This window comes from Nymphalis io, chromosome 21, assembly GCF_905147045.1.
Source record: "Nymphalis io chromosome 21, ilAglIoxx1.1, whole genome shotgun sequence".
NCBI lineage: Eukaryota > Metazoa > Arthropoda > Insecta > Lepidoptera > Nymphalidae > Nymphalis > Nymphalis io.
Genome location: NC_065908.1, coordinates 10348139 through 10360824, shown reverse-complemented (window position 1 = coordinate 10360824; position 12686 = coordinate 10348139). Strand labels below are relative to the sequence as shown.

The window sequence follows — 12686 nt, the reverse complement described above, 5'->3', positions numbered from 1 at the left end:
TAAACTTATCATTTAATGTTTCGATTGTTCACCAAATAGAATAGACATTACAGACACACAGTTCAGGGCTTTCGGCGCATGCGCAACATCAGGTAATGCCGATTTATTACAGCGTCATTAATCTATATATAAATTAATTAATCTATCAGCAGATAGACATTAAATGATATCTGTGTTTTACTGCGACTCGCTTTCATATAAGTAACTACTTTGGTAGAAAACCGGGAGTAGCCGATGAATAGTTATGTTTTATTGTTTAACTCCTTAAGACTGTTAAATGTTTCAGCATTAAGAAGACACATAACGTATTTGTTGTGTCGCTGAACAGTGTCGTTTAGGCATTTTAAGTCAACAGTCACGAGGAGCCATTATATGACGATTATATGCCGAGCCATTATTACCCGAGCCCCAATTACAGCCGCCTATCCGCAAAAACGATTTAAAAAAGCAATCTTATGTCAAAAGAAATAGATGCGACAATGCGTTGAAAGTTATTTAATAAGATAATAGTTAGAGTTTTAGTCAATTGTTTCTCATCTTCACGCATAGTAGCGTCCGTGACAACCGTTTGAGAATAAATAAATTAAGTTATACAAGGAGGTAAATTACATTTAAATGATATGTTGAGAAAGGATTTGACTACTCGCTTTTTGTTTTCGTGTTCTAAAAAACACATAGCTATTTCAACAAAACGAGTCGAGTCGAGTACAAAAAAAAATACCTGGGAAGGAAAAAAACAGAGAAAATATTCTATGTGTTATAATATGAATCCAAAATAATTAATTACTTTGTACAGTAAAGAATGCGATTAAAAATGATGACAATCAGCTAGCAAACTTTAAATACGGGTATTGCGATTTTTTAAGAATTCACTTCATTACTCACCCGTGAAATGTTGACAACCGACATATGGCGATATAATATTTTGATGTGTGTATTCTCGACAGGTTATAAATATTATGGTCAATATTGCATTCCATTTTTTGACATTTTACGACCATTTTCTGCGGTGAGTTTCGAGTTTGTTGTTATAGAATGGCCCTACTGTATTCACTTGAGAGTATGATTTAAGCAATACTCGGTAAAGCAACTTCACATTTAATGAAACTACAGGACGAATTTATTAGGTTTGAACACCTTTAATAGGCAAATTAAGGACAAAGATGTGTTCATGTCGAAAATTACACGCCCACGTCTTTGGCCTCGTAACATAGATTCTTACCCACCATGACATTTATCTACTTACCTAAACCTAAACTAGGTGTTTACAACATCGTCAAGTCTTCTTAAAACACGATGTATATTATATTAATTCTTCATATACAACTAAAAATTAACCGCTTACTTATAAACGTTGCTTGCGGCTGTTTAGTTAAACACTGATGACAGAAAGAGCGAAATCGCTCTTTCTGTCATCAGTGGTTTGACATTCGAAAAATAAAGATTTAGCATTGTTTATCTAATCGGCCGCTTTATACCGTTTAAAAGTTAGGCCGTATGTTATTATAATACATATAATATATATAAAAATTAACTTTTAATTCTCGGTTTATACTAATAAATACCAAATATGCCAAGTTATTAAGAACTATCATATATTTATTAATAGAAATAATACATAGCTTAAACATTAATTCAATTAAATACATAACAGGCGATAAAATATACTATATGCGTCCCTAAACTAAGGCTTGTTCCGATATGTTCCTAACTATCCTAGCTTTCTTGTTTTATTGCAATTACCAATAAAGCGAAGTATATAGGAAAGTAGTCCTGAGCAATAAAATTTTAATTATTATGTGGACGGTACCGGTTGAAAACGATGACGGCGCTCATTATGCGGCGGTATATCCTGAATTTTGTTTGCAAACTACCGCTAGAAACTGAGAAAGGTTCGATGATGATTCATTATCTAATAAATATAATAACATGCATAGGCTCTGCTATTAATAGGCTATGTATCGGCATTCTAACCGCTCGCCCCGTGGACGCCATGACATGAATATTCAATGATCGAAGGTACAAGCGAAGAGAGGATAGTTTTTATTTTTAAATCTCCGCTTTATAAACTGCTGCCTAACATTAAGATATCCTTGGCTATTCGAGTACAGAATGTATAATTGACATTTATTCGGTTTTTTAATTGTAAAAACTAAAGAATACTATTGCTTTTCAAGTTTTTGTTGAACTTTACGCTTTTTCATGTGCTTAATTTGTGATTATAATTCATCTCGTGCTTTACGGTGAAGGAAAACATCGTGAGGAAACCTGCATGTGTCTAATTTCACTGAAATTCTGCCACATGTGAATTCTACCAACCCGCATTGGAGCAGCGTGGTGGAATAAGCTCCAAACCTTTTCCTCAAAAAGAGGAGAGGAGGCCTTTAGCCCAGCAGTGGGACATTCACAGGCTGTTACGGTACGGGTTTACGCTTTTGTAGTAAACGTTTGCATAATTTCCGTATTGCAGGTAGCATCGAAGACTTCTCCGATGAAAATATTTTTTAATTGTCATATAATAGCTAAAACCATTAGGTAATACAGTGATCAACAAAAATTACGATAAAACAGTTATTATAAAACTATGTTCCATATAATACAAAATAAAAATAATAAATTTGTACAGATAATTCCCGTCGTTAGACAACCGCTGGTTCTCGGTCATGAGATGGATGTCACAGAACTGGATCATCTGCACGCCAATCTTATAACAGTTAGTCAAGAGCCGAAAATATTGCCGTATCACTTCGTCCATTATTCCACATTATGAATTTTATTAAACGAATCGTATTTGATTTTAAAATGACGACATAAAATAACTGTCTGAGGTCAAACGCTTCAAATTGTTTATAGTTATCGGTAATCGCTATATTTTATATTTTGCAACATTGGATTTATTATAATAATTTTGATACTAAAGATCCGTTGCTTCCTGGGGCTCATTGACACAAATTGCAATTTTAGAAACCGTTAACAGGTCTAAAATGGTGGTTAGTTTGGTTGTCAACGATTATCCGTATGTTTGTAATAACTTGATTTATTTTGAAATGTAATATAATCATTTTTGTTGTTGGTAATTAAATGAAAGTACATTTAATAAATATGAATTTTTACAATAGCTTCGATCTATCCTTTCACCAGTTACGTCTTCAACCTTGTAGACATATTTATCGATGTTTATTCATGGATCGAAGGCTTGACTTAATTATTTATTTGGAAAAAAATCACATGCAGAGACCGGTTATTAAAAGTTACGCTCTTGTGCTAGCCGCAGACAGCGGCGGTCTTCACACGGTGTGTAAAGTCAAGGAGAAACGAAACTGCAGAAAGGTAATTCCTTTTTACGAACCTTAACGATCGCGCAACACTATCTACTCAATATTCGATTAATATGCATAATCTGATGGCTGTGATCGCACAAAACCGATATTGATAGATCACTTGGCTCCTATCGAATTGTATTATTATAATTGTATTTGTTTTAAATTATAAAAATAATATAGATTTACAAATATATAAATTTTGTTTTTATTTTAATTTTAGTTATAGAATACATGAATAAAAATAATTAAGTTACTAATTACATAACTTTATTTAAAGGAAGTCTTACTTCATTTTATTTAGTAACATTATAGTTTATATTAACTTAATAAATAAGAATTGTAAATCTTATATTTAGACCCTAATTATAAAATAAAAATTATATAAAAATTTGACATATTTGGTTAGCTTGTATGGGTAGAAGTAGTAATATACGAAATTACTGTACCAACTACGTATAGCACACATAACAAGATATATTACCAACCCGCATACCGAAGCAGCGTCACGGTATAAGCTCAAAACCTTCTCCCAGAGGAACAACGGGGCGGGCCATCTTTGGGAGATTTACAAACTGTTATTTATAAATTTTATCGAAAAAGATTTATAAGCCTTGGCAAACGTAGCGCCCTCCAGCTAGGTGGAGTGAGACGATATACGCAAAGTGGATGGCAGCGGATGGAGAGCTGAAGGTCTAGCTCATCAGTGGCGTGCCATTGGAGAGGCCTATGTCCAGCAGCGGACGACAAAGGGATGATGATGATGATGAACAAGATATTTGCAATTATATAAAAATAAATGCACTAAAGTTGGTAAAAGAGATGTTGACTGCATTTCTTAGTAGTCTATTGTGCCTACCGATATGTACCGCGTCTGTCTCGTCGCGCGTATTATCGTTAACGTGAGCTGTGCATATCGTTTGGCGTTTTATTTAATGCGATCATTTATCGAATACTTCTATGTTTTATTGTTCTGTAATCTTCTTTCTTTCTTCAGTCTTTAGCACAGTGATGAGGTCTATTCGGTCAATTCGATAACTTAAGGGGTTTCTCTATCGTGATATTCTTAGTAACCAGCCCGGACGGATTCCGCCATCCTGATCTCTCTATTCATGTCAGATTGCATTAATCGGTCAATGAGAGTGCATTTTTAAATGTGCATACCTTTTCTAAATTACATTAAAAGTGTTAGGGGATCACCTTCAACGGTAAATAAACATTACATAATTATTAAATAAGTCTGATTCGGAATGCAGATTTTAAAGAGCAAAGCCAGCAATAAACTCGATAGTGTCTATTTTATAAGGATTAATAAAGAAACATGTTCTCATTATTTACAATAATATGTTGTATATTCTGCATATAAGTCAACGAGTACGAGTTCCACTGAACACAATGTGAAATGCACTGTGTATGTAACAGAGTCAATGTTACACCGTTTATGTAATAAATATTCTGTACCTTGAGAATGCAGCTTTAAACAGTTACAAACAAAAAGGCACGCGGGAACGTTTTTTTAAAACTTCTTTCGTTTGTTCTTTCGTTGCAATTACGATACGATTTATTTTATTGGTTAAGGTTTTGTTAAATAAACAAAAGACTTTTTTTAAATGCGAGAAGTTGATAGTACCAATATTACAGGCAACACACACAAGAGTATCATTTTATTTAAGTATTTTATATCAATATACATATTTGTGTTTTTTAAGATTGCTAATTAGTCTCGTTTATTACATAATTAGAACATTGTAGAATTTTATACCACAAACTAATTCTTATGTTTTCTTGAATCTTATTGAGCACAAATAATATCAAATGACGTAGAACATATTATAATAAAGTGGATGTTTGTAATATTTCGCAGCTTACGTTCACTTACGCGTGCAAGCTTTAAGAATATTTAAGCACTGCACTTTATCTGCAGAAAAGTAATCGGCCTTCGGCGATGTGAGATAGTCGTGCGACAGCCGTCGATGATATGCATTACGCGGACTCGCTGCTAGGAGTCACTCGTAATTATAGTGACATTGATACATTAATCCACTTATGCAAATATTAATAACATGAAATACCAAACGCTAAAATTACCTTTGAATAATTGCGAATGAATAAATCAATCTATACAATGTAAATATATGTTAAACTATACAATCCGGGGAACTACTGACACTCGTATAGACGAACTCTTGAACATTCTAGTAGTGGAAGATACGGGTACATATGTACATACATACACAGTCCTATAGATTACTGTATAAAATACGAACTGTTAATGTATTGCAGAAGGCAAATATTCAGTAATGGTATAGTACGATTTTTAGACGTTTACGCTGCATTACTATTAGTTACCCTATTGGAAATATACATTTTTTTTCTTATAACATTTCCTTGCCATTAGTATTTGACGTTACACTTTTTAAGTAAGCACATTTTTTCTCCAAACAGAACAAACAAAAGTAAGAATATTTTTGCTTTACATTTACATACATACTTCTATAATACAAATACCTGTGCGGCTTTGGTAGTGACATTGACTGCGTGGACGATGCTTCGAGAAATACCTATGTTGTGATTAGTTCTTTGGAAATTATTATATTCATTCTTGCAATAAATTTCACGCACAGACATACATACAGAAAGACAGAAAATAAACGAAACGTTTTATTTTTGGTAACCATGTGTCAATTTTAATGCCGGTCGCGAGGGCTTAGATAAGCTACAACTGGTCTTCAACGGTCCATGATGTTGTTTACCGTATAGTACCGTGTATAGATTAAACTAGCGAAATTCGAGTTATTTGACAATATACAATAAAGTGTTCAATTGGTACATTATTTTTAAGAACAGCATATATCGCCTCGAGATATCTGGCGCACGCGGCGCAATGCTGCATTGCTTTACATCTATTATTCATGAATCACGCGACGCCGGGGGGCGCGCCAATATATAACTTGTAGATGCCAGAGTTGAGCGACCGAATGCTCAGTTTTATTATTCCGCTTCATATCCAGTAGATAGCTAGCAACTACCTACTATTGTAAAGTATTTTTTGGTTGTAGTTGAAACGTAACGTAAGTGCTCATCGCATTATTTCAATTTAAAAATTGTATTCAAATCGAGCACATTTTGACATGTCATATTGTTTAAGTTGTGGTTTGTTAATGTCAATTAAGTAGCTTTAGAAGATTTACAAATTATTACGATAATCAAACTGAGACTAAGGATCATAATATGTACGACCTTATTTTTTCTTTTTATTGTTCTGCTGTGGTCTGTTGTATATTACCACAAAGCCGGACCGTGAGCGTCAGCGGAGCGCATTCGAGTACGTCACGGGAGCGACGACGCGTGACAACGTAGCGATGATAAACACTAACTTATACGGTTATCTAACGGGCTGTACGCTCCTCGCTAGTGCAGTAGGTCACAAAAACACCAACGTTCTTTACAACGTAATTAAATAAAAACATATATCTATATTTATCCATTATTATTTAAGTTATTAGTTCACGTTTCAGGTACCTTGTGATTTACTCGCGTTATACTTATTTTACACGTAGCTAGCTGTCTGTAAGTTACAAGACTGTGTTATGTCGTAAATAAGTATCTTTATAAGATATTTAATTCAAAATAGTTTACCTCGTCCAAAAGTATAAATTATAATCTCATAAATAATTTAAAACTGAATGTTAAGAAGAGTTCTACTACGGTAGCATGATTTTAATACATTATTGAGTAGAAAATTTACTTTTAAAACCCATAATATTTTGCTGAGGATCAGTGGATTAAAAAAATGGTAGAAAAGAGTAGTTAGGTAGTTTAAAAAATATCTAATAATATATAGTTTTATATGTTACTTCAGGATTTAGTGTTTATAATTAATATTAATTTAAATTAGCAATATTGTGATATAAATCTACTTACATAACTTATGCCTTACAAAGAGAGACGTATTGAATACCAGAAATCGCTTGACCTATACCAAAGCAAAACCGTGATTATTCAAAAAGTTTTTACACATAGTGTAAAAACTTTTTTAATATATTTTTTCCTCATTAAACTGAATAAGGTTTTTTTTATCGATAGGTATTACGTACCTTACCGGCGAGAACTTCCTGGACGTGTTGGACAATGGCGCGGAGCTGTGCCAACTCGCTGTGGTCATCCATGAACGCGCGCGCGAAGCGCTCGACCAGGGGCTCATTGTGGGGGTTTGTAAAAATGTATTGACTAATGTCATGTTACAATTACCGCAGATTTAGTATACTTATTAATATTATTAGTAGCATAATGTTGTTACTATGTTGTAATATATGAAAACAATTTTTAAATTTTAATTTTGATCTGTATCCTCTCCTCTCCTCCTCACCTCTGCACAATCAACTTAAAACTTAGAAGTTGGCTTTATACTCGCTTTTCAATTTCCTTATATTTATTAGACGCACCATAAATATATTTTTTACTTATGATTTTAGTAATATGTATTTTGATCTCTAAAATGAAAATGTTTAAATTCGTTTAAATATATGTAGCACATTGTTTGCATTCTTCATGAGTAGCATGTTATAATTTCCAGCCGGTGCCAGCCATTCGCGGTCGTTGCTGGCAACGAGCCGCGCGTCGCAGTTTCTTCTCTCGCGACAACGCCGAGAACTTCATCACCTTCTGCCGCGAGCTCGGCGTTCACGAGAACCTGCTTTTCGAGAGCGACGACCTTGGTAACGTCTTATATCTCGATAATCTAGTGATAAACCGGACCGGTTGGCGTGGTTGGTAGATGCTTGCCTTTCACGCCGAAGGCTGTGGGTTCGATTCCCACCCAGGACAGACATTTGTGTGCATGAATATGTCTGTTTGTCCTGAGCCTGGGTGTAATTATCTATATATAAGTATGTATCTACAAAAGAAAAGTAGTATATAAGTTGTCTGGTTTCCATAGTACGAACTCTGCTTAGTTTTGGAAAATAATTATAAAATTATTTATTATATATTATTTTTTTATATCAAAACTTAACTTACAACCTCTTCAAATCTTCGTTAGATTTTGGAGTAGCAAAAGAGATTAAGAGACTATTTTATATAACATTTTGTTACTTTACATTTCTTATTTACTATATACCTACTTTTTTGTTAATTGTTCTAATTACTTTTCTAAGTTTTTTTTCCAATACTTTTCGGGGCTCGAATTTAACTAGTTTAAACTTATTTATATTAAAAATTCACACTCGAAGCTTAAATTTCAATTTAATACTGTACTAATAAAACAATTGACATAAGTTAGTAAATAAAACATCCAGAAGTTCATCAGCTAATTGATATCTTTAAAATGAAAAGAATTAAAAATTAAAAAATCTATTGTTTTGTCTATCGCAGTTCTACACAATCAGCCGCGTCAAGTGATCCTCTGCCTGTTGGAAGTAGCGCGCCTTGCTACCAAGTTCAACATTGAGCCTCCAGGGCTTGTGCAGTTGGAAAAAGAGATTGCTATGGAGGAACGCGACTCAGGCCTCGACTCCGCCATGTCCGGTGCGGCTTGGCAGTTCCGAGACAACTCACCCTCACCGATCAGAGAAAAGTAGGCAAACCATACTTTAATACGTTAGTGCCGACCGTCTGTAATCCATATCGATAATTATAGAACATTAATACATAAGCATATAAGTCACGGTTATTTCGTAGAGGAGACAACCATACTGTTGATGTACGTTAAATAGTCCTGTTGATATGATAAGTTGATTGATCATCATTTGGTATAAAGGAAGAATCCTCGTCAAATGTTTATCTCAAATGTACTCATTAATAATTTTTCAGATCGAGAAAAGATCCAATCCAATCCAAAGGTTTACCTTCCTCGCCAGATCCAAATGACAGTAAGTTATTCTTCTCTATATTAAAATATGTTCCCAGATATTATAATGTGGAAGAAATAACATACATTAGAGTAAACAATCTCTAAATCGTTTTTTAATCTTCTAGCTGAGTTGTCCGTGCCCGACAACGTGGACGCAGAGAGCACTAAGTCGGGCGACACGGACAGCAGCACCGACACCGACGTGCCGCTCAAACCCACCAACGAATTGGATAAACGAGTAAGGGAGCCCAACTCAGAACTTCGTGTTGTTTGCACAAACTAATAGGCTATTAGAATAATATGGCTCTAGCTGTTTCACTAACTTTCAACCACATACTGAAATTTATTTTTGTCCTGTCTACTTTATTTATACGAGAATTTGTTAAGAAACGTTCATGGTATAATATTGTCTTTATTCATAATTACAATGTTTTAAGAACATTATTTAGTCGTGTATTTTGTTTGTGGTTAATTTTAAGTAAAAAACGGTCCTCCTCTTAAGGTTCAACTGGTGACACGTCTAATGGAGCGGGGCTGCAACTGCGGCTCCGGAAAGTGCTCCAAGCTACTCAAGGTGAAAAAGGTCGGCGAGGGACGATACAACATTGCCGGTCGAAACGTCTTCATTAGGGTCAGTATTCTCGAATAAGGCATGGTGTGAAGGTTTGCTTAACTGTCTGTATTTACAGATGTTTCTAGTATAATAATTTATTATGTTTTTTTCTAAGTATGCAATTACTATATAAGGCTTCGTTACGCTATACAGTTGCTGAAGGGCCGACACATGATGGTGCGCGTGGGTGGCGGCTGGGACACGCTGGAGCACTTCCTGTCGCGGCACGAGCCCTGTCAGGTGCGGCTCGTGACGCAGGGCCGGCGGGACGTGCTGCCCGTATCCCTGCCCTCCCCCGCCAGCAGTAAAGCCTCCCTCACCAAGGAGCCTTCGCTCGCCGGCACTGTCTCCCCCGTAGACAGCAAGGCCTCGTCCATTAGCGGCAAGGCGTCCCCGGTTGACGGCAAGTCGCGCCCGCGCGCCGCTAGCCGACCCGGCAGCGCGCACGATTCACCGCCGGAGCCGCGCCGCGCCGCCACGCCCCCCAAGCCGTCCCCCGCGCGAAATAGGGCCGCCCTGACGCTCCCCCTCAGGGACACTGCGGCCGAAAAGAAGTCCCCCGCGCCGCGAGCTAGAAAGCAGTCCGCGCCCGCGAGTTTCAGCACGCCCGGCACGCCCACCGGCCGGTCGGTCCGTACGCCGCCCGTGGAGCTGCGCAAATCGCTCACTTCGAATGCCTTAGTTAACGTTCCTAAGAAATCGAGAAGTACGAGCCTCGCGAATGCGCAGAGGGATGATAGGAAGTCTTTCTGCGGTACCGATAAGTTGAACCAGGTCAAGAAGAACCGGAGCGCGAGTATAGCGAGCACTCCGACTGAGCCGACCGCGGCTCGGAAGACCCGCAGTCAGAGCCTCGCATCGACTCCCGTTAACGAACCTAAGAAATCCCTAACGAACGGTTACGCTAAGAAGACGCGCAGCATGAGCCTAGCGGGGCCAGTAGATTTCTCTAAGCCGCTCAACAAGAGCTCGTCCATGTCGACCACCGGCACGCTGACGCAGGCTGCGATCGAGGAGAGCATCCGGCTGTCCCTCGAAGCTAGCATAGCGGATGACACTTCTCCAAAAAAGCCATTTCTACACATTAAAGCCAAATACCGAAGTCCCCCGCCCCGCGAGATTCCGCCCAGATAATTGTACCACGGTTTGATTCCTCATTCCATTAGTTTTAAAGTTTGACGGTAATTAGGGTTACTGCGATACAAGTATGTAAGTTACAAATCAACGAACGTCGGCGCGGGCTTTTCGCTGTGAAATATTTGAACCCCGTGATGAAAGTTCAATTATTAGACATTTAGTTCTCACGTAAGATAGTTTGTAAGCGTTATTTAGATCTCCTAAGCAATCTCATATTTATCACCTAGTAGTGGGTAGTCGCAATAATCATTATTAAAACATTCATCATTACTCCATCTACTGGGAGACTAGTCATAATGATTTTTTTATATAATTGTAATCATAAATATAATTATGTAATTTAAATGTCACTTTCCAATTGCAATAATTATTTGATTAATTTATATTTTAATAAGGTCGAGAATAATTTTTTTTTTTCAAATATAATTTCGTGTATATTATTTAATAGTAGTAATGTTTGCATGTGGTATTAATTAACGTATTTTATGTTTTGAAGGCACACACACTACTGGATTGATTTTTTATCGTTTAATTTGATATTCAAATATTTAAATAAAATGATGCGTACCTATTGTATTTGCAGAAGCACTTGTATCGCTTTCGTGCTATTTATTGTATTTCAATTGTATTGTATTATCAAAGTTTTATAAATGTCGTATTTTGTAACAACGTGTTCTCACGCACATAGAGACCTCAGTGTACAAACTATACAATATTAAATGTCCACACATCGTCTATTTTCGTACAATGAAAGGATATAGAATATTTTTGCACTTAGATAGACAAGCACTAGCTAGACGACGATACGATTGAAATTTTACCTAAGAGTATACTCAAACCAAATAAATATCCTAAGTGTGTATAGCAACGGGAACTACTCACTCGAGGCATTAACAATCAATAAAGTTGACTAAGGTTAAAACTAGTAAACCTGATATTGTAAAGAAAGAATTAATGTAAAGTGAGACCCGTTGATGTACAACAACTCGTAACTGCCGAACTACCATTATGCAATATTGTGCCAACAGTTTTAACATTGTATGTGGTTGAAATAAACTTTTTGATATGCATTGCCTCCCGTTGTTTTAATCATTAGTAGCTAAGACATCATCCCTCACTAATTCATTTCATACCAGCTGTTCACGTAATATTTTGTTGTATCTACTATAAAAGCAATCGCCATAATAATTATACAATATAGTTAAATAATAAAAAATGATGATTGTATAGAGAGCTTCCTTCACGCTATATTTATATTGATTGTATGAACAAAGGATCACTTCCCTACATGAAATGGAAACATTCGTAAATTAAATACGGAGTCTGAACAATGCTTCACTACGTAAAGTAAATCTTCTATTTTATAAATATATTTTAATAAATCATAATCGATTGATGAATGGGCTTAATTCATTCGTCGGCAATCGGTATTAGGATTGAGAACCAATAATTTCATTAACAGTAATATTCATTTACGACTTTGTGCTTATAATATTGATAAAGTAATAGCAGAACGTTGATTCTAAGTTCACACTTCAATCCAGGATAGCTATAGTATTATAACTGGTAAGTACCGACACACACATTTAGTTGTGCAGAATACAACGGCTTATTTGCTACCTATGTATGTAATTCACGTATTATTTTACAAGCAATTATTAAGTGTATGCAAGTGCAACAGGGGCAATAAAAATAAAGAACAAAATCAAAAATGATACACTACTTCAAAATTGTTTTCTCGCAATACATCTTGGCTTTGAGATCC

General features: G+C 36.0%; 1 protein-coding gene across 4 annotated transcripts in view; it reads left to right on the top strand.

Moving 5' to 3' along the window:
* LOC126776778 (GAS2-like protein 3) overlaps positions 1–11996 on the top strand; it is a 68907-nt gene extending 56911 nt beyond the window's left edge. For 2 of the 4 annotated variants that reach the window (XM_050499529.1, XM_050499528.1), the window contains 7 exons: positions 7407–7543; positions 7897–8038; positions 8694–8895; positions 9132–9190; positions 9297–9409; positions 9674–9802; positions 9938–11996. In XM_050499529.1, coding sequence (XP_050355486.1) covers positions 7407–7543; positions 7897–8038; positions 8694–8895; positions 9132–9190; positions 9297–9409; positions 9674–9802; positions 9938–10918 — 1763 coding nt within the window. In that variant the 3' untranslated portion in view covers positions 10919–11996. The remainder of the gene's footprint in view (positions 1–7406; positions 7544–7896; positions 8039–8693; positions 8896–9131; positions 9191–9296; positions 9410–9673; positions 9803–9937) is intronic. The other 2 variants (XM_050499532.1, XM_050499530.1) reach the window with 2 other exon arrangements.
* The last annotated feature ends 690 nt before the right edge of the window (positions 11997–12686 follow it).